The 24175-nt window shown below is 33.0% G+C and overlaps 1 protein-coding gene across 13 annotated transcripts in view; it reads left to right on the forward strand.

The window, feature by feature from the left end:
* The first annotated feature begins 4917 nt into the window (after window positions 1-4917).
* Window positions 4918-24175, forward strand: part of LOC143224926 (centrosomal protein of 95 kDa-like) — a 51529-nt gene continuing 32271 nt past the window's right edge. For 4 of the 13 annotated variants that reach the window (XM_076453406.1, XM_076453413.1, XM_076453412.1 and 1 more), the window contains exons 1-6: window positions 4918-4982; window positions 6680-6826; window positions 7509-7637; window positions 10263-10394; window positions 11815-12030; window positions 13736-13799. In XM_076453406.1, coding sequence (XP_076309521.1) covers window positions 7580-7637; window positions 10263-10394; window positions 11815-12030; window positions 13736-13799 — 470 coding nt within the window. In that variant the 5' untranslated portion in view covers window positions 4918-4982; window positions 6680-6826; window positions 7509-7579. The other 9 variants (XM_076453417.1, XM_076453418.1, XM_076453409.1 and 6 more) reach the window with 7 other exon arrangements.

Here is a 24175-nt window from a genome sequence, read left to right on the forward strand (position 1 = left end):
AAAAGGAAAAATAAAAATACAAAACTTTTTAACATTTAATAGGGAAATTGTGAACACTATGAAATTAGCCTAAATACTAGCTGGTCAAAAGTTTAAAGACCATACTGAAACGAAGCATTAATTGGTAAATACTTAACGGAATTTAGTCATTTGTGTTCAAGCATTAGTGTTGTCAACACCTCCCACTGACATCTTCTGTGTTACATTGGGTAAAAACATGGCAAAGGCTAAAAAGTTGACAGAGTTTGAATGTGGCAGAATTGTCGAGCTGCAAAGCAAGGTCTCTCTCAATGTGCTATCGCTGGTGAGATTGGGCGTAGTAAAACTGCTATTGCAAATTTCTTGGACCCTTAGGGACACGGAACGAGAATTTCAAGTGGACGGCTCAAGCAAATTTCGCCGGCGTTGAGCAGGAGGATTCGACGGGTTGTCCGGCAAGACACCAGCCGATTGTCGAACCAGATTAAGGCCCTTATGGATGCAGAATGGAGCTCAAGAACAATAAAACGGCATCTACGAGAAAAAGGCTTCAAAAACCACAAACGTTTTCAAAGGCCACGCCTCCTTCCACACCACGAAACAGCTCGGTTAAACTTTGCTGAGAAGCACCAAACATGGGACGTAGAAAAGTGGACAAAGGTTTTGTTCTCTGATGAGAAAAAAATTTAACTTGGATAGTCCAGATGGCTACTAACGTTACTGGCACTGGAGACATTTTATACACGACACAGTGGAAGAGGTTCTATCATGATTTGGGGTGCTTTCTCCTTCCATGGAACAATGGAGCTTCAGGTTATACAGGGACGTCAAACAGTAGCTGGCTACACTGGCATGTTGGAGAGAGCATCCTTATTGACTGAAGGCCCTCGCTTGTGTGGAAATGACTGGATCTTTCAGCAGGACAATGCTGCAATCCACAATTTCCACAGGACAAAGGACTTTTTTATGGCAAATAACGTGATTCTTTTGGACCATCCAGCGTGTTCACCTGAACTGCACCCCATTGAAAATGTTTGGGGGTGGATGGTAAGGGAAGTCTATAGAAATGGACGTCAGTTCCAAACATTGCATGATCTTCAATATATTGACTGCAATAATATCACAACCACATGCGGATAATTAAATACAAATATATTACGTAAATCTACCTGAATAAAAGTACATTCTGCACTAGTTAAGAAAGATGAAATTAATAATATATAATCATACACTCTGTTACGTATTACAATTTATTCTGCTGACTTTCCAATTTATTGTGTTGCTTATTACGATTTCAACCTGAATTGAGTTAAATTGTAATTTTGATTTAGAAATTAATTGATTCTCGAGATATACCAATGTAATCATATTTGCCAACAAGACTCATACATACCGTTTTCTTTCTCAAAACAAATATATTTTAATATAGAAATAACAATACAATTTATAACAACGGTTATTATAAATAATGATTTTTACACAAAAGTTTTACAAACAGTGTTGAGTATTTTATATGATCTGGAATTGAATATTTTATCGACGTTTCACAATGAACGAATTAATTCTATGTTGATACACAGGTACACTTCACTTAACGGGAAGCTTGCTAGCTTTTTCACATGCGAGTTCTTTTTCCAGACGAAAATATCTAATATTCTCATATAAATACTAACGCCCGAAGTTAATTCACTAAAGTTAAACCGTTTATAGTGTTCGAAATCTAGTGCTCCTTATCAAATATCTATAGTTTTCTGATTAATAAGCGTGTCTTACAGTTATAGCTTCCGAGGTTTGTAACAAACCAACGATAATAAACTCTGTTGGCGCTTCGATTTATAAATTTTTAGGGCGAGATTCTAGAAAATTCAGTTGGCAATAATATTCGAAGATACGCTAATGCTTTTGTAAAACATATTGTTGATTCCTACACTCGAGAATCTTTTACAAATTTAGAAAATAGGCTGGACTTTCAAAGTACAAATTAAAAAATGTTACATGTGTTTCTAAATATATATTTAACAAAAACAAACATTAATATTAAAATAAGTATACACAAGTAAACCAGTTACAACTCTTACATTGTTCAACTTAGTTGTAAAACAAAGCCAAATTAAACTATTTGCTGTATCCACCATGGAGAATCGAAACTCGGATTTTAGGATTGTCTATTTAAAAATGTGTAACTAAAATCTTATATTAGGTCTCTTCGTTAAAGATTATATTTTCAGTTTTATTATACCTTTGGTGAATACAAAATTAATATCATCGCTAACTAGTCGGTCCACTGTATATTATATACACATTTAATTGTTGTTTGTTATGAAACACAAAGCTTCACAACAGGTGCTCGGTTTCTTGATGACGAGAAACCCACTCGAAATAAAAATGTATCTCAGAACGGCTGGTATGGGTATTAACACTTTTATTGATAAGGAGAGAACAACGATTCGAATTTCCTAGGTCATCTTCAGGTTAAATTAAATTACTAAATCGGGAGTTAAAAATCACTTTTAAACCCTCATAACTATGGTAGAAAGTTAAATTGAGAATTTACTTACTGATGAAGGACAGATGTCGAGAAAGTCTTATATTGCTTCAATTCAGAAATAGCCTTAGAACACAGAGCCCTATTTGACGAAGGTAAAAGCATGCATCTGTGTTTATTTACAAACCAAACAGCATTTTAAACGTCACTTGACAAACTGCATATTTCAAATAATCGCTTTAATACTCATGCCAAGACCTCCAGTGTCACAATGGCTTATCTACAAACTTATGTTACTACAAACAGGTTTCGATATCTGTGGTGGGCAGAGCACAGATAGCCCATTGCTTAACTTTATGCTTAATTACAAACAAAGAAATTTCTATCAGTTCACTTTAATTAACAACAAAAGCGTAGAAATTGTGCTGTTTAATTTTTATACAACCCAAAAGACTTTCGACTTTAATATACTGCTCCTACCTATTTATAGAATGAGATGACGTTTCGATTTCTATACTGAGACTTTCTTCAGGTATATATTATATATAAAGCAGGTGATGTTGTTTTTGTGCTTCTTGTTTTTTATTGCTAAGGTAAACCAATGCATCTAAATTTTCGACAATTTCTCGATGTTCTTAAATTGATTTCGTTCATGGTATGCATAGTTTTGAACGAGCAAATACAAGAATGCCGAAATGGGTCGAGAAAATGTATTTTTTCCGTGTAGACTGTGTTGAACTACTGAGAGTTATAATAGCAGTAAAATTTAATGCCATCACTACAACAATTTTCACATCTTAAAACTGCTAGCTAGCTGACGTAACTGTTCAGCGCGAGGATATGACGTAGTCTTCCACACACCCCCATCCTGGTGTGACAAGTGGTGAGTTTCAGATACGAATACCGATTCCCCATGCGATTGGGGGGTTTTAGGGTACGTAATAAGGATGTGATAATGGCCCAGGTTTTTATCAGTTACACGTGAACACACACAAAGCATTTTGTCAAATAATGGTGCAGATTCAAATGGAATATTAATTTCTTATAAAAAAATCGAAGCATAATTTTGATTTTTTAAAAATTATTTTGAATAATTATTAATCACTTTAAAGAATTATTAACATTTACAATAAAAGCATCTATTACACCTCAAATACAAAGGTGTCATTGTTTATTTTACTATAAAACGCGAAAGTTAATCATCCAAATCTACAGACGTCATCTGCTACCAAACCTGACCAGAAGGTCTTAACTTCTGAAACATTCATTACCATAAAAAATAAAATAATAATTATAATCGCTCTTCGCACTTTGTAGCCATTGGTGCAAAATAAGAGTAAAGGTCAAATCTCATTACTCAGTCTGACAGAAGTAGCTTAAAGGTGCCCACCTTTCATCTACTTTATAACTCCAAATTTAGGGACGGCTAGCCACCTAGTAGTTATGTGCAAAATTCAAAATAAATGATAAAAAAAATTGTGCTGCGCTTATCAAAGCCCAAATTTTAGCATTATAAACCAGCGAGTTCACTGCTGAGCCTCCGCAGGTAATAATAGCTAGTGTAAATCACACCAATTTATCGTATTATTTTAGTCCTAAGTTTTAACAGCGTTTTTAATCGTGCATAAAATAAACAAACATACAACACATGATATTGTGCACAATCATGTTTTAATACAGGAAATATTTAATGTTAACTTTAGTATTAAACTTGGTGTAGCTAGTTTTACTGCTATCTAATGCCGATAACAACCTACTTTTTAAAAAATACAGACATAACAGTCTTTCCATTTATAAACAGCAAACTGTTTATTTTTCTTGCTTTAAAATTTGCGATCTTTGTTGGCATATTGTACCTCAGAGCAGCTTATATCGTATATCAATCCAAGCGCGAAAACCGTGAACAACATGACTTACTTCCATATATTTATTCAAAAACGTATTCTGTTTCTCAACGTATGTGTGTGTATAATAAAATTAATATATAAATATTTCTCCTCAATTATATGAAAAAAAGCAAAATATCTTAATAAAAATGATAAAAATCCTGTAACCCGATACAAGATATTACAAGATATTATCGTTTTAGAAAAATCAAAGAAATATTCATGTTTTCTGATAATATTTACTTTTAGTTAAAGCTCACAACTGTTTTGGGTTGTGTGTGCTTTTATTTCTACTCATTTTATTCGTAGTTCTGTCGTTGTATCATTAATTGACTTACGCTTCTAGATCAAGTAATAAATTTTGTTTACTTAAAAATCAAAGCTTAAATACCGAAAGCTGGCGAATCATTAAAAGGTAATGTGTTTATACTTAGTAACGAAGATCACGTAAACTGCAGTTTTTTCACATTTCATTTACTTTGTTAATTTTGGTTTTAAAATTGAATGCGTGAAAAAATGCACATTATGTAATTTTTATTAGAGATTTTAGATTTAATTTTATTTTACAAGTCGACGTGTGTATAGATGTCGCTTTACAGACTCCTACACATTGAAACAGTTTTAAATCTTGGGTAGGTTGTTGAATTTGAATAATATAACTGTTGAACTTGAGTATTAGAGAGGAAGGAAAGGTGTTGTTGCTAACATGAAATGTAAACATTAATACATCCTAAACGCTTTGAATGTGCTTGACTCTTTTTATTTATTTTTTATTATTATGAGCAATGTCATTATGGCTGTATTTTGTTGTAAGGCTCGAGAATATATAAATACCGTAACTGTTTGAGTAAGATTAATTAAGAAATAATAAAAATATTGGTAATGATAATTAATAATACTAGCACTAGTATTATTAATAATATTAATTACTATTACTAACTACCTATCGTAACCAGAGCAACATTTGTGTTATTATTATTAACATTTTATCATGATATACTTAGTTACGTGTCAATTGTAATATATTATTTTATAGTTCATTACCCTGTGGTAACTGTATTGCATATCTTTTCAGGTTTTCGGAATATCATTTGTAAATAATAATGTTAATACGAAATTTCTTAAGGCTGAGGCAGCTGAATCAAATATATTTAACTTAAAGATCTGCAATACTTTCTGTAGATGAACTTAATTTATAATTGAGAATGATATATCAGTATAGTAAGGAATTTACTGTACTATTAAGGCCGAGTGATAGTGGTATACTCATCATTTCTAGTACAGTTATTGCTACTGGTCGTGAAGAATGAAAAAATAAAAACAATTCTGTATTTAGGGGCATAATGAATATTATTAATGCAGTATTTGGCATTTCATATTAATTTAAAACATAAGATATGCTGACATTATTTGAGGGTATATCAAACATTCCAATGCAAGTTAAAGTTGTAAATGTCGGAGGTGTTTCAAACTCATATTTGCGTCATTCAAACTGTTACCTGAAGCAAAAGCATAACAAAATTTGTCACTTTTGGTTGCAACTATTTGTGTTCTAAAACGTGTCAAGTAAAACTGAAAGTTTGAGAGGATGAAATTTTTATTAAACAAAGAAGATGGAAAATGCGGAGCATACTAATTTTTAAAAAAATCAGTTATTTTACAATAGAAGAATTAATAAGAAATAGGAGTGAATGTACTTGTAGTGTGTAATCTGTTAAATATTGTAAAAACAGATTAAACAAAATAACTGTTCATGTTAGAATGTATATGCTAGTCTGTTATCATGAATCTAAATATCAAATGAGGTACTGTGGATACTGGGTGTTTCAGTGCCATAAACGTACAATCGGATCAAGTTGATGGCTTGATACTGATGTAGTTGATAAGTTCAATGGATCAAGTTGATGGCTTGATACTGATGTAGTTGATAAGTTCAATGAAGGGTGTTATTGTTAGAATAAATTATTATTGATCAAAAGATAAGATGTTAAACTAACAAATTTACATTACAAGTAATTAATCCAACATATCTGATACAATTAAATTGGAAACATAGTTTTTTATTGTAGGCAATTTTCTGTCGAGGCTTTTGGTTCCAAAATAATACTGTGAAATTAAAATATGTTTATATCATTATAATGCATTATTGATTGTGGAAATGTTAATGTATAAATTATAAAATATTCAAATATATATAATTTTTATGTGTCTGGACTGGAGAATTTTGACATTCAAATTTGGTTGCTTTTCATCTTTTCTCTAGTAACATAAATATACAAAATTTTATATTTTCTGTCTATCAGTGAATGTTTATATTGTGTTTTTTCAGCACTATGATCTATGAAAGTAAAGCTTCTGTTCTATTGAAGATGTAACAAAGGTGCTGCAGGACAGCAAATTATCATCCCTTTTTTTCTAGGTAAAATTAATGGTTTTGATTGGGTTTCTACAATCATTTCAATCAAAATGTATTTGTGTGAGTATATTTAACCATTATTTATTTTGTTAAAATACTTTATTTTTTACTATTTTCACAACTCTAAGAAAGTTAGCAAAATAGTTTAATTCCAAGCAGTTCAGTTTCTTAGTGTGAGATGTAGATGAATGTTGAAAAATATAGGCAAACAAGACAAGAACCAGCTCTCATCATTAGGATAGAAGTTGGAGTAATGGATTTAAAGTCCAATTATTATGAGAGTGTTTTGAGTTATTTAAAAGGTTTGAAGCTTCTTTATTATATATTGATATTTATTGTATAGAAGGAATCTGTTTTGTATAGGTTATAGGTATTGTTGTCTTGAGGAGCTGATGGTGAGAACTGAGAAATTAATTATTTGAAAGTAGATTTATGCAGCATCAAAGAAATTATTAAATGGCCAATAACGTGTTAGATATTATTTTGTTTGAGATAAAGCCTTTCTTTTCTTCAATATGATTTGTTTATTAAGTGAAATAGGCTTTTATAATACTTAAACATGAATAATAAGATTTTTTTTCACTGTATTAAAGTATTTTATTTGGCACTGTAATGAGTTATGACTTTGTAAAGTCTTAATACTAAAATAAATGTAAAGAAGCTTGTGGTTTATCTATAAATTTTATTGATATTTTATATAAATATATGTTGAAAAAAATTGTCATGTTTGATCTGTTTTCAGAATTATTCATTAGAAACAAATATTATATAGAAGATATATGTTGGAATAAGAAAAGTATAATTTTTGTAAATATGGTGAAACCAAGTCAATACAAAAAGACTTCCCATGATGAAAACAACTTAGAAGAAGGTAAGCATTATATCGACTTTATTGCTTACAATATGAATATAAAAGGCTGTATTATAGGAGGATGTTGAATCTACCAAGGTTATCCTAGAGGATGCAAGTCCATAACTTTTTTAAAACAGAGGTTCCCAAACTGTGATCTGGGGGTCTGTAGTAATACATTATATTTATGAAATTACCATTTACCAAAAGAGTAACAGATAAATTAAAATGCTAAGACATTATAAAACTAATATAATAACATATATAAATCTTAAAGTAATAATTGTAATTAACATAAATTATGCAAATCCATTGTGTGCTTGACACCATTGTCTGCTGACTTAAAAAGAAAAAAAAGATGGTTGATTTCCATTTGGTTTGACTCGTATAAAATAAAAGTCTACAAATAAGACAAATGTGGAGCCAAATCTTTGTTTGAAACTGTCAGGCATTGATCTAGGAAGCTACAAGATTGTTTCAGTAAAGCAGGATCATCTTTCACACTAAAGTCAGTCAAGTGAGATTTTAAAACCTTTTCCATATTTAAAATCACTTTTAATTGTCATTATGTTAGAACTAGAATAAATCCATAAAGGTAGTAAAATATGCATATGATACACCAGTTGAACATGATAAAATCTTTTTAATGGGAGATGGTCTGCCAATACAGTAAAAGGGTTGAAGAGGGTCAGCAGATTGGTAAAGTTTGGGAGCCCTTACTCTAAAAGTTTGGAATACTGGTTTATTTTTACTACTACTATGTAAAATAAACAAGTATCAAAATTGGAGAATTTTGTGAGAATTAAGTCTCTCTCCTCAGTTTTAGTGATAAAAATGTCACGATTTAAAAAAAATAATAGATATGACTGAGCTATATATCAAAGTTATGAAGATATTACTATAAAAGGATTTGCTGTGGTGCTGATCAGGCTTGTAGAATATTCTAATAACGATAATCTTCCCTTCTCTTTAAGGAATCTACGCACATTAATTCTGCTAAAAGTAAAAACAAAATAAAAACTGGTATTAGTTAATGATTTAATAAGGCACGATAACAACAGATTGATTTGGATAGTGTAGTTAGTAAAATAGTGTAAGCCATAAATAAAATGTTCTGATGTAATAGAAATTTTTGTGAAAATAAAGATATTGTTAAGCTCTTTCTAAGAATTTCATGACATGACCTGATGCAGGAATTATTCTTCTGATTTTATCTCCATATAAGGTATAATTGCTCTTTATGTGATGATGCTTTTAAAATAAAATTTAAACTATAAATTACTTCATGAATGATTCAAAAAATAAGTTAACTTTACTAATATGGTATGTGTGTTGTGCTTTGGATTATTAAACAGCTTATATAGCAGGAATAACATAACTATTCTGGCTTCCATGTCAAAGGTACTTTTGGAGCTGTGAGCAAGTGCTGTTAAATTAATCTTGAGTTCTATTGGTAGGGCACATAGTCTTAGGTTCAAACACTGCTCGTGGACTGTGCAAAAATTGAAATAAGGACACTAATATATAATAATAATAATATATACACATAGCTAATATTGGAATTTTTAATTAATTATAGCATGATGAATGTTTTCAGTTGCATTAGTTTTTAAAAAAGCACAATAGATATGAAAATTTTTTAGCTGAGAAGATAATAATTCAAGAGAACTGTAATATTGGAATTTCTTTACGATATGGTAAATGACAGTTAGAAAGATAATATTTATAATTATCACTTTTTGTAAGAAATGTTTTGTCTTATTCTCATAGAATTACTTCTCTTATCAGTATTGTTTTTAATCACAGTGCACTTTCTGTTTCAACAAACTTCTGTAAAAGATAGCAAGGTCAATCATAGACAGTTTGTCTTAAAACATTTTCTATAGACCCTGTACGAGAATGTTAACTTTCAAGTTCATATTTAAACAGACCATACGTATAAAAGTCCATTGGAGCTATATCAAACTTGCAGATATGTGGTTAATTGTGATTGTTGTGATTCCAATGTTATGAACCATCTTTCTCAGTGAAAAATGACTGTTAATTTTGAGATGGAGGTCAAAGCTTGTGGTCTTCTTTGTCAATTTATATTCTTAATTATTATCTTATTAATAGTACTAAGATGAATGCTCAGCTTTTTCACAGTAACTTCTTAGGTTAAAAGGTTATCTTTTTATAACCACATCATTCATTTTGCACACGAGTGTTAATACATAATGAATTAGAATAAGGATTTTGGAGACTGTTTTTGTCATAAGTTTTTACTGTCCAGTAATAAGTGTATCTTCAATGGAATAGTACTCTTATTAAATGGTCAGAAAGTAATTATGAATCACAAATATATATTAAATGCATGGTGATACAATTACAGTAACACATCTAACTTCTTTTTTCTTTTTTTTATAAAATGCATTTAATCCACTGAACATCTATTCCCTTGTAAAAGTGACCCAGAATGCTTGAGTGATTTTCACATGATCATATTTATATTTCAGTAGGAATTAAATATTATTTTTTTGTTTTTAGTATATGGATGGTTGGTTGTGTATACTCATTTTAAGAAACTTTTTGTAATCACTTTTCAGTGATACATGATACCTGTCTTTCTTCAAAATGGCTGCTAATGGGTTATGATGTTTCTCACAGAATGTCTTGAACTGGCAAATAAGTTGATTGTAAATTGTAATGTGCCACTACCTCGTGTGAGTTGTCTTGGAGATATTCATCCCGCACTGTTCACAGAACTTTTCCTTCGGAATTTTGACATTACAATTCCAGGTATTAATAAGTAATGTTTAAAAGTATATGTAAAGTTTATCAAAATACTAAGTTTACTATTTTTTAAAACAATGGATACACATGCACATCATGGAAAAAATCACTGGTATAATAAAGAGGAATTGTAATTTCTAACTATTTTAACATCTTTCAGTATTGAGTCAGATAAAAAGTGTAAATTAATACTTTGGCAGTTTTACTGGTTTTTGTTTCATTATTTATGATAATCTTGTAATTAAAGTTAACCTTCCTGGACACTCTCACAGTTTAACAACATCACTGTTCATCTCGTAAAGTGAAATGTAAATTATTTAATTCCTGGAAAAAAAGGAAAGTTGGATCATTCAATTGCATGAAAAGTTTTATAAAATATATAAAAATTTTGTGAATTCTTAAAGTGCTATTAATAGAAGAATTCTTATTCACTTTGGTCAGTGTGATTTTGTAGTTTATCTAACATTTCATAAGTTGTTGGAATTTTGTATTAAGTTTAAATATTTATTCATTTTTAAGTTTTAAAAAAATAATTTTTAACCCTCTTCTGTGTGTCTGAGAAACTTCAAACTTAGCCAGAAATTGAATCATTTCAGTATGGTACTGAAAAATGTTTTAAATTGTTAAATTTGATGTTAGTACTATACATTGAGGTGTAATTCAGGTATGATTTTATTGTATTCTGGCCCATTCTTATTTAATGGTGTAATTTACCCCATAGAATAAACTAATTATTAACATATTTTTTTTATGTGAAAGGCTAGAAAGCTCACTTACCCTTGTGTAATTTTAACAAATCAGTGTAATGGTATGTGGTTTCTTATCATGTACAAGGTTAAAATCTCCAATCATCTATGTTTAACATGTTTTTAAGCATGAACAAAGTTGCATAAAATAATTTATAGGTAACTTAAGAATGTTTTAAGTTCACCATGCTTCTAACAAGATCTATGCTTAATTGCCTAGAGTAAACTGTGGGTTAACTAGGTAGTATGAATGAAGCTAGTAGAATGGAAAGGCAGAACAAACCATACAAGTGTAGTTGATAATATTAGTTTCATTTGCCAATTTTCAACAAACCTTGCCCCTTGGTGGCTCAGTGGTACACTTGAGAACTTATAATTCTAAAAATTCAATACTACAAATGGGCATGACACATATAGTTTAATGAATAACTTTGTGCTGAAAAGAACATGTAACAAGCCATGCTATGAAACTGACAAGCACCATATACATGCTTTTGTGTGCTTCTTTGCTGATGAAACCAATAACACATAAAATAGTATTTAAAATAATTACAAGTAAGAAATATGCTCATTTGTATTTTGTGAATAAAAGTTGTTTCAATATCAAAGTGAATAATAGTTATTAATCAGTAGTTGATACTGTAAGATTTCTGTAAATCAACTTTAACACTTTTTCTCAGAGCTGAAAATGAGCCCTGTTACAATGGAAGAGGAAGTCCACAATGTTCAAGCTATTATTGATACATTGTCTCTGGATATACTGAATATCTCTTTGTCTCATATTGTTGGAGAAGACATTGTTGCTAGAGATGTTTATTCTCTGAAGAACTTCCTAGAGGTGCTAGATAGTTGTTTATTGTTTCTCAAGACTGATGCAGCAAATGAAAACAAAACAGGTGAGTTACTGATGTTTGGTTATTTTCAGTGCAATGGTGTTTTTGGTCATAAAAGTATACCCAGTTGCTTTGTAAGTTCACTGTCTAAAGTTATTTTAAAGCAAATATACGTATAATCTTGTTATATTTGATGTGGGTAAAAAGGCACTTGTAGGAACATGTGGTGCAACTTCCTGAACTCACACATACACGAGGGTATGAGTGTACATAAAGAGAGAGCTCACAAATGATGTGTGTCACGGATCAGAAGCAACAAGACGTGTAGGTTGGGATGTGTAGAAGGCTAAGATGTTAATTTGAATATAGGCTTGCTCCAGGGTGCTAATTGTCTGAAGGACAACATGAGGGGGGGGGTTACATTGGTTGCCCTAAGATGTTTTTGTCATATTGAATGACTATTGAAATCAAGCCCTGATGTGTGTGCGCGTGTGTGTATATTTTATTTTTGTAATCCAAAATTTTTGTCATAAATTTATAGCTTTTCTTGATGTTTTGTAAGCTGTTGTTTTTGAAGTTGTTACAAGCAAACAATTATTTCCTTCAATTTGTTTTTACTCCTCAGTTTTTGGTAGGTCCTTTCTCCATTCCTGATCAAAACACATGCAAGTAGACATTTTTGATAAATTTGTTACAGTTTAGGCTAACATTTATTTGTTGAACATTCCATCATATGAAAATAATATTGCTAAATAGGTCATTGATTTTGACAGCAGGAATGAACATTGAGTTAGACAAGTCGTAGTTAATTTTAGGTAAATCTAATGTATGTAATTGTTTACTTGGTGTAGGCTGTGCTTGTTTAGAATAGAATGCAAGATGGAGAATTGGAAACCTGTAGGAAAGGATCCACAACATTAATTAATGTTTTGGTGAAAATCTTTTCAAGCTCAAGGAAAATTTGGATTTTTTTTTTAATAGCAATTTTAATATAAACGTTTATGTATTATGTCCTCCTAAAGAGGAGTTATCATGAGTTATGAAATTGAAATTTCAATCTTTACTACATTCCCTATGAATCCTCTTGAGGTTTCAAACTGAAATTACAATCCTTATGTACATTCTAGAGATCCTCATGAGGCATGAATCTGAAATTACAATCAATGTATTGCCTCCTGGGGAGCCTTATATGTTATGAAACTAAACTTACTATCTTTGCTTAGCCTTCTGGAGATCTTTTTGAGGCATGAATCTGAAATTGTGATCCACACATCACCTTCTAGGAAGTTTTTATGAGTTACTAAACTAAAATTGTGATCCATGCATGGCCTCCTGCTGATCCTTATGAGTTATGAAACTAAAATTGCTGTCTTTACTGTGCTTTTTCTATATCTAGTATTTGTATGTGAAATGTAATATGACTTTGCAGATATTTTATTTTAGGAATGAAAAATGTTTTATTGTGTAACAAGAAGAACAAAAACCTTGAACCAAGTACTGACAGAACTTTTGTGAACTTCTGCCTTTAACTTGTATGCCTAGAAGCTTGGAAGATCAAGTTGGATGAAAAATTCAAATCCAGTCACATTGCATCTTTCACTTAAACAAATCATGTGATAAAGAAATCTTACAGATTGTAATTTCATTTCTGTTGGAAATTGTTTTGATGTTATTATAAATAGCTGTGTTTTTAATGTTTGTTTCATGTACATTTATAGTGACTTAACTAAGGAATGTTTAGTAAATATTTCTTTTCATGGAAATTTAGCCACAGAATGTACAATGAAAGCTTCTGAAAATGCCAAAGAAGACAATGCAAGTCAGCCTTCTGAGTATGTTTTTTATGTTATAAGGTCTATATCATAATCTAACTACCACTAAATTAATATCTTAAACTCCTTTGAGTAAGTTGTTGATGTCATTAACTTAACACTGTAGTGTCTCCTAAGTTTTTAATGTCACTAAGATAACACCATAAACCCTCCTCAGTGATTTTTTGTAAAACAACTTGTTTTTTTACCAACTACCACCTTGTATTATTATTGTTAATTCTACACAGGTCTTTTAAAAAGTAAAGCAAAACAGTCTCTCTCTCTTTTTTTTTTTCTACAAACATCTTATTGGAAGTTTGTGCAGGGAAGTTCATCAGGAAAATTGTCACTCGGATGTTTGTTTACATGCAAAGTGTTAAACAAATGTTTTTTGTTTTTTTTGTACTTTCTTTACCTATTCACTGATCTGTCAGTATATTATTGAAGTATAACTTTTAGTGACTTCTTTACTTGAACTTCTCACTTTATGAACCAAAATCTTTTTGAAGAATTTTAGGGCTAAGAAGAATTGTTCATTTTTTTTTTCTATTAATTTTTTAACCTAGAAACAAATGAATGGTTTATATTTTTCAAAAAATTCTGTGTTTTTTGCTGGGTTTCACTGGGAGATTTAAAATTTTATTGTTTTTCCTTTAATCGAGAATAAAGAAACAAATAAAACAGAAGATTCAATGAAGACTTCATTCTACTTTCTGATTTTTTTGCAGCTATATAATACATAATACGGTATTGGATATTTCTTATAAATGAAAGCTTTTCTCGTAAGAGTTCACTTTGGCTGTCGTGATGTTCACAGGCAATACATAATGTACTAAAAACAGCAACTCTATCTCTTACTGGCACAATTCTGAGGAAATGCTTTCATAACAAAGTTTATAGGTTAGATCAAGCTCTTTCTTATCTAGTCTGAAGGTTCATTAGGCTAGACAAGTCATGCAGAAACGATTTAAACTCTGGAATTACATTGATTACATTTCTAAGGTTTAGAATCTAAAACCTGGCATTACAAAACAGTTTATTTCACAATTCTGTTTTGTATATACTAGTGTTAAAATAATATACTCTCTATATGTATATTTAACTGCATGGCGATATTAAGCCCAGTGTTGTGATTATATTTATCCCTGTGCATATAGCAAGCACCAGTGTCAGGATTATATTTATTCTTGTGATGGTAGTGCTTAATATATAGGGACGAGCTGGGGAATATAAAATGACCGTTGCATATTTTCTATTGAATACTTCTTGTCCAACTAATTTTATATTCATATCTAAACTAGCAACTTTGCAAATATTCATAATTGTGAGTTTTTAATGCTTGCTTCAATCACATTTTGCCAATTACATTAGCTGCCTGTCTAAAACCTCCACACAAGAACATTACTTTACCTCCAAAAGGTCTTTTATTATTTATTATTTTTTTTAAAAGTATATCGATACTCCTCAAACCACTGATCAATAACATTGAGACTTCATCTACAATTATCAGACATGTTTTTCCAATTCTTTGTACTTTTTTTGAATTATTTCTCATTTTCAACAAAAATTGGAATTGGCAATGTAAAACCATTATGTGCAGTTTTTTCTTAATAAATCAACAGCTGTTACAATTGTTCTTTTCTCTCTTAACAAATCAACAGCTGTTACAATTGTTCTTTTCTCTCTTAACAAATCAACAGCAGTTACAATTGATTTTTTTCTCTTAACAAATCAACAGCTGTTACAATTGTTCTTTTCTCTCTTAACAAATCAACAGCTGTTACAATTGTAGTAAACTGTAAAATTTATTCTCCTCTTCTCAAGAACATGTCCAGGTGGTTAAGGTACTCGACTTGTAATCTGAGGATCACGGGTTCAAATCCCCATCGCATCGAACATGCTTGCCCTTTCAGCCATAGGGCCATTTTAATGTGGTGGGCAATCCCACTATTTATTGGAAAAAGAGTAGCCCAAGAGTTGGAGGTAGGTGGTGAAGACTAGCTGCCTTTCCTCTAGTCTTACACTGCTAAATTAGGGATGGCTAGCATAGATAGCCCTTGAGTAGCTTTATGTGAAATTCAAAACAAACCAAACCTCTCAAGAACCTCTGCTATAAACATATTCATTATTAATAGTAGCTGTTATTTGATTAAATGCTTCTGTTTGTAATTGCTTCAAACGTCTCTCAGCTACTTATTGTGTTTCATGTTCGTCATTTATAATTTTGACTGGGTAACCCAAAAATAGTTCTTCTAAACCCATGGATCATTAACGTGTCTTCTGTTTGAAGAAATTCTGATTTGAATTATCACGTCATTTTCAAAATGTATTCTAATATCATTAGTCATTTCCACATAAAACAAATTCAATATGTTAATCAGATCTCTTGAACTGTTGAAAACTAAAATAGAAGAAAATGTTTGTCATAATTGTGCTGGCATTTCAACTTTTGTTGTTTTATACAAACATCACTTGGCATTGCCAGGTGGATAGGGTACTAGACTTGTAACCTGAAGGTCATGGGTTCAAATCCTGGTTGCACCAAAACATGCTTGCTCTTTTTGCTGTGGGGGCATTATAATGTGACAGTCAATCCCGCTATTTGTTCGTAAAAGGTTATACCAAGAGTTGGCAGTGGATTGTGATGATTAACTTCTTCCCCTCTAGTCTTACACTGCTAGCACCACTAGATCTCATGTAGCTTTGAGCAAAATTACAAAACAAAAAATCAATTATTCAAACATCTGATTGATTCAGAATCATTATCCAATACATTTTCTCTTTTTGCTTCTTCTTCTGATGTTTTTAGAAACTATTCCATTAATTTTTCTAACATCTTCAAAATTTTCAGCTCTTTTAATATGCAACAATAATGGTCTTAGGTAAAATCTATCTCTCTGTTATCTTTTCTGTTCCTCATTCAGTCCACGAGTGTGTGCAGAAAATGTGTACTGATATGGGATTTTTGTATACAGATATTCTTTTGTTTGTTCATCTGTTCTATTTAGTTCAAACCATGCAATCATATAGGTATTTCTGATTTAAGCTCACAATCTCAGAAGTAAACCATCTGTTCTCCTCGTAAATGTACAGCCAATCTTAGAATTGTATTTTATTTTTTAACAATCTCCACATTGCATCTGGTGTGCTGTTTATACGTTTCATGCAGATAACTTGTGACTTCATGAATTACTACTTGTTAATGTTGCTAATTTCCTCTTTTCACCACAAGTACACAATCATATCCATTGTACATGTACTTAAAAATGTATTTCACCAAATTTGTCAACATCCAAATTTCTGTGTTCATGTAACAGTGAAACTTTTAGCTCATTCTATAATTATACAGAACTGCATCTTGGTTATCTGTTGTGTGTCCTTCTACTTGAACTGTTCTTTTTCTCTTCTGCAATATAATGAATGTCTATCTACATTTCCAACTGTCTCATTTCTAAACGTGTTTGGGTATTTGTTTGTACAATGACCATTTTTCATACATGGTACATTTAGATCAGCTTCACCACTTGTAACTATCTCAAAGAACAGTGGCTGTTTTCCAGTATCAGGTAACTCATCACAAAAAAGAAAAAAAAATATTTCTTCACTGTCGATCTTGTCTTCTGTTCTCAGTATTAACCATGTAAGAGTATGACAATTATATATTTTCTCAAAATGTCATCTTTTAACTCCGTTAATTTTAACTTCAACCTTTTGCCACTAACTCTGACATACAACATGGCAGTTGTCCAAATAAAAATATTATCTTGAATTTCAGACTACATCAGATTACAAGTTTTCCATACTTGTTTACAGCTGGTGTAGCATCATGATACCTTTGTTGCATATTTCCTGGAGACTTCTGAAGTGTTGACAGAAGAATTATCATTCTTACAATTTCAATACCATCATTTTATGTTACATCGCTCAAATGATAGTCTAAATCTCTACCCCTTGGTGTGGATTCCTGTACATGGTGATGGGACCTCCCAGGGAAGATTCTGTTCTATCAGTTTACCTCCTCTGGGATCTAAACATCCACCCACATGTTTTCCATGTGTGAAAACCTGTGAAGGGAAGGAGAGGATTCTGGTGGTTGAGGGGTCCAACCCTAACACACCACTTTGGCCTTGAATTCCTGTAGATGGGTGGGCTAGGATCAACCAAGTACCAGTGTTGGATATTCCCAACAGGTGTTGTGGACATTGTATCTGATGCTGGTGTTTGGGTATTGTGTTCACAAAACCCTGGCATTGTTGCAATGTCCTTGCTTGACATTGTAGTTTGTAGTGTCCCCTCTTAGGGCTTCATTGTGGGTGGGGTCAATGGGCTCCAAAATTGCTTTTTTTATTATGGATCCCCCAAATAAAAACTTAAATAAAATAGTGAAAACACACTCCACGGTAAACGTCCACATCTGGAAGATTCTGATCAGCAATCTTCAACATCTGTAACACCTGTACCTCGTTTTCTGATACCATATTCTCTTTTAGACAAACCTTTAGGGCAGATGTCTTCCTTTTTCATTCAGAAGGGACAAGAGGTTCTTGCTGGCTCTCCAAAGTCAGTAAAGAAGTTTCAATCTGGTGACATATTGGTGGAAACATCCACATCTCAACACAGTGAATTCCTTATGCATTCAAAGGCAATTGGGGATATATCTATTGAGGTTACATCTTATGATACTTTGAATTCCTCACAAGAAGTTATTGTTGAAAGGGATTTGAAGAACATCCCCAAGTCAGAGATTCTCGCTGGTTTCTCCACTCAAGGAGATTCTGTATTGAGGTGTATCTCCACTTGCAAAGATGGAATTGTGATGCTGACCAATATCCTCATTCTGACATTTACATCACCACATTCACCTGCCACCATCAAGGCAGGTTATCTTAATTGCAGGGTACTGACATACATTCCAAACCCTCTCCAATTTGTCCAGTGTCAGCGGTTTGGTCACTCGAATACATCATGTCATGGTTCCTTGACATGTGCTTCTTGCAGTGGCAATGACCATGATGCCTATGAGTGTGAAACAGACCCCCATTGTGTCAATTGCAATGGTTCTTACCCATCCTACAGGGTTTGAAAACGATTCATAACATTACTTATCCTGAGACTTGAATGGTGCTGTTCACCACTTCATCTCAGATGTATCTTGCAGCATTTTGTTTCACTACTACAGTGGGAGTGCAGATGGATCTCTTTATACCTCCAAAAGAATCTTTCTCCAAAGAAATGAAAAGTCTATCTCTGTCCCTTACATACATTCCAACGAATGCCAAGATCCACATTCTTTGGTTCCAGATACATCTTCTTCTCCCATCTCAAGATGCAAAACAATCATTCGTTCCCAACCTCAATCACTGGAATCCCCTTTCAACAGCAAACACCTGCCCAATCAACCCAGGGCAGGATCCATGGAGGTTGATAGACCTCCCTTGAATAAGGACAGTAAGGAAAAAGATGTGGTTGTAAACAGAAGGATTCTCCACCCAATTTGCCTACATGTAAATAAAAATGTCCACCCTGATACAATGAAACTGTTAAGGTTTATGTTTTAATCTGGATGACATCAAAATGCTGATTGCTTCCTACCATCTTGAATGTCTTCAGGAAACATTTCTGAAACCTGCCAATACAGTCACCTTTTGGCAACTTTCTTTCTAAAGAAATGACAGGTTGTGTGTTGGACGAGTGCATGAAGGGGTGGCACTGTTCGTTGAGCAGCAAGCTCACCTTGTCTTTGCCACTTGACACACTCTTAGAAGCCGTAGCCATACGTGTTTCCTTGGGTCACACCATCACTGTTTGTTCTCTCTACCTGTCGCCTGGAGAGACATACGATCAATTAGACCTTGATGCTCTCGTTGAATAGTTGCCGTCTCCCTTTTTCATACTGGGGGACTTTAGTAGACATCATCTCCTCTGGGGAAGTGCTGATATTGATAGGAGGGGTCGCTCTGTAGAGTATATGCTCTCTGATCACAACCTTTCTCTTTTCAATACTGGTTCTTCTACTTATTTCCATGCACCCTGTTAGTCCTTTACTGCTGTTGATCTCTCAATTTGCTCCCCTTCATTATTCTCCCATTTTTCATGCAGGGTTGGCAATAATCCATGAGACAGTGATCATTTTCCTATACTCTTGAGAGAGACTGGCCGTGGTTGATGGCACCCGACCCACATGCCCCTGTGGAAGCTGGATCAGGCAAACTGACTCTCTTTCAATGACTCGGGCAAAGCGATCACCCCTTTCCTTTCGAGCTGATTGTCTCTATGACTATAATCTTCCCTTTACACTGGTAGAACTCAAACTGGCCCTTCTTTCAGTCTGGCAGTACATCGGTTTGACCTGATGATGTACACTATGAAATGCTGCACCATCTATCTTGCTTCTCTTGCTATTTTTCTGATTGTTTTTAATGGGATCTGGCAGGATAATGTTTTTCCTGATGCCTGGTGCCAGGCTATTATCCTACCTTTCTCCTAAGTCTGAGAATGTTACCAAGATTCCTTCAAACTACCATCTAGTTGCTTTGACAAGCTGTCTCTGTAAGACCTTGGAGAGGATGGTTAATGCTCATCTTCTTTGGTTTCTCGAATCACACAACCTACTCTCACCCGCTCAGTGTGGGTTATGAAGACAGCGCGCTCCACCGTCGATCACGTAATTCAACTAGAAACTCAATATTCTTTGACATTGAGAAGGCTTATGATACAACATAGAGGTATGGCATTTTGCGAGACCTCCATATATATGGGTTATGTGGCCATTTGCCCATTTTTATTAAAAGTCTTTTAATGGACAGGAGATTCCAAGTTTGTGTGGGTTCAACACTTTCCTGTTCTTTTCTGCAGGAACTTGGAGTCCCTCAGGGCTGTGTTTTGAGTGTCACACTTTTTAGTATAAAGATTAATTCCATTGCTGAACAACTCCCTCTCACTATTGCAAACGGGCACAATGTCGACGACTTTCACATCTCAAGTCAATTGTTGAACATGAGGTATATTGAGCAGCAGCTACAGACTGCCCTCAATCGTTTACTGAAGTGGACCACAGCAAACGGCTTTAACTTCTCTCTCTCTAAAACTGTTTGCATGCATTTTTGCCACCAACAGTGTATTATCCCAATTTTGAACTCCGTATCAGTGAAGTTGTGCTGCCTGTTTTCCCTGTGACAAAGTTCTTGGGGCTTATCTTTGACTGTAAGCTGACCTTTATAACACGCATCAAGCAGCTACGAGTCAAATGTACAAGAGCACTGAAGATCCTCCGTGTTCTCTCTTCCACCACTTGGGGAGAAGATCAATGTTCTGTGCTCAAGATATATCGTGCTCTTATTTGATCGAAACTTGACTATGGATCACTGGTCTATGGCTCTGCCAGAACCTTGGTCTTAAAGATGCTGGACCCCATTCATCATCAAGGACTTTGGCTCTGCACTGGGACATTCTGCACTTCCCTAGTTCAGAGCTTATACATAGTCTCATGAACCTCTGCTGTTTGCAACTGTCTTTACTGTATGCTTCAAAACTTTGTTCCTTACCAAAGCATACCACCTGGGGTTGTGTTTTCCTTCCTCAGTGGGCCATACTTTTTCAGAACAGACGATCTGCCATTGCTTCCTTTGGCCTTCGTATCCAGGCGCAGTTGGATAAATTGGGTCTCTCCTTGGATGATGTTGCTGTATCCACTGGTCAGTCCATACCACCATGGCTTCTTACAGTCCCCAAATGTGACATATCTTTAAGTAATCTGAGAAAAGCAGACACTCCTGATTGGAAATACTCTCTGTTATTTGCTGAACATCTTTCAAACCATCCTTCCATTCCTATTTATACAGATGGTTTGAAATCATGTGACTGTGTGGGCTGTGCCATGGTTTGTTGTGATTCAGTGGTTGCATGCAGAATCCCCTCTTCAGCTTCTGTATTCACTGCTGAACTGTATGCTATTTCTCTTGCCCTGAGTCACATAGAAGCTAAGCAGTACTCAAACTGCACTATTTATACTGACTCGCTTTGTTCTCTACTGGCCTTGGAATTGCTTCGTGTTAGTTCACACCCTGTTCTCACCGATATTCAAAGCTGACTGGCCCATTTCTCTTTAACACCTACTTCTATCCAGTTTTTCTGGATAACAGGCCATGTTGGTATTTACAGGAACGAGCTTGCCAACATTGCAGCTAAATTTAACTGCTATGGCACTGTCACTGTTGTGCCTATTCCATATGTGGACTATGGTAATGTATTTAAGGTTTGGCTCCATACCAGCTGGCAGTCGACTTGGAGTGAGCAATGCGAAAATTAATTTTTTTCAAATAAAACCCTATATTGGACTTTGGTCATCTTGCTTCCATAAGGATTGGAAAGAGGAAGTTGTTCTAACTAGACCACACATTGGTCACAGTTTTTTAACTCATTGTTTTCTTTTATTTGGAACTGATGCACCAATGTGCAATCTGTGTAACACTCAGGTCACAATAAGTTACATATTATTTTTTTGCTGTCATTATGACTCTCAGTGACAGCAACATTTTAAACATGTTCTGTCCCAAGGTTTGTCCATAACGTTAGACAGTTTTATTGGTGATGGTGACACTGTCTACCTTGGAAATGTTTTTAGTTTTTTAAAGGCCATTAATCTTTTTAATGCCATTTAAGATTTTTAATTTATACATTAGACCTTTTTTTAATGTGATTCCCTTTTAAGAGTCACAGTCCATTTAGTTTGATTTGAAATTAGAAAATGGCCATTACGTCAAATAACTCAAAACCAGGACTGGAAAGGCCAAATTCAGGTGACAGATGGTTGTTTTTGTACTTATCTGTTAGTCTTCCTGGGGAGTTATGATGATTACAATTATGCTACAGAAAGTCCTTTACACCTTGTATTACTTTAATTTTTCTTTTAATATTGTATACTAGATGTAAACATTGGTTTTATGCTATTTATGTTTTTTTTAAATTTTGTTTTGTTTTACCTTAATTTCCTTTTATGAATTTTACTAAATTAATTTTAACTTTTTACTGGATGTTTAGCACAGATAGCCTAGCTGGTTTGTGCCATAAAACACCAAATCAACCAACCAAACCTCTCTAAATCGCTCTAATCTGGACTTTCTCATACTTGTCTCTGACTTTCTGCATTCAGCTGCCATCTTTCTTGAGCTTCCTTTACTTTCATTTTCTATTCTATCAGCAAATCTTTGACTGTTAGCTTTTTGTTGTCGTTCTTTCTTTTCTCTGTTTTTGTTTCATAATCTGTTAGCTTTTAATTCCAGCTTTTTTTGTCATGTTTTTGTGCAGGAAATAATTGTTTCTAGTAATTGACTGTTTGTTATGCATCAGTTTCATTCTCCATTTTAAAATAAAGTAAATTTCTTATTTTCTTTCTATTTGTCTGATCAAAATGCACCCTAGTGCAAAACCTACACAGGAAAATGAAATGTTATTGTGAATGCAAGTACATGTGCACTCTGAAAGAGACTTACATAGCACTATTGAGGCTTTTCACTTTATTCTGGGTGAGGAAGTAGAAAACATGGTGTGGGCATTTTGACACAAATTTTGAACTATTTTGACTGTACAAAAGATATTTGATAGTAATAAATATTTATTTTTCTTTATATTTTAAATCCAAGTATGTAATGTATGTGTTAAAATACCAAAAGAATATTTATTGATTAATATTCATTCACTACTTAAAACTTTATAAACATTGACTAAAATGTTTGTAACAGTAGGCCTATTTTAAGTTTAAATATAGGCATTAGGCCTAATATATAAATGTAATATGCCTTTATCTAAAACACTTCTTGGTAAATTTTATTTTGATTTTGATCACAACTTAATATTATGAAACTTCTGAATTAAACTATTTTGCTGTTTTATTACCAAAGCTTCAGAGAAATCACTAACCGTAAAAGGCTAATATAAAACAAGAGCATTTAACATGTTGCTAAGTGATGATGTATGTTGTTGAGCATTTCCAAAAAAGAAGTCTGAAAGCATTCTCAACAGAATGATAAAGGGAGCAAGCCTTTTTTAGTCAGTAATTTAGTTTAAATGCTCTTATTGAAACCTGAATTAATGTTAACAAAGGAATTTAACATTTAATTATAGATGAAAGTTCTTGAAGCTGTTTGTTTATTTATGTGGTGATTATTGTATAGTCTGTGTATTCATCTCCACCTTGTTTCTGTGCTTTTCAGCATTGCCATCACTAAATCATATTCAGTTGTTTCAATTTTTGTTTATTACTTGTGCCCAAGTTAGTCATATTGTAATTGTGTAGGAGCACTACTTTAGAGGTGAATAGTTTATTGTAAATAAAGTTATTGAAGTGTATAATTTGTGATTGTTTGTAGATGGTTTGCAGTGAAAAATCATTTCCACAT

This window comes from Tachypleus tridentatus, chromosome 9 (genome assembly GCF_004210375.1).
Source record: "Tachypleus tridentatus isolate NWPU-2018 chromosome 9, ASM421037v1, whole genome shotgun sequence".
Lineage (NCBI taxonomy): Eukaryota > Metazoa > Arthropoda > Merostomata > Xiphosura > Limulidae > Tachypleus > Tachypleus tridentatus.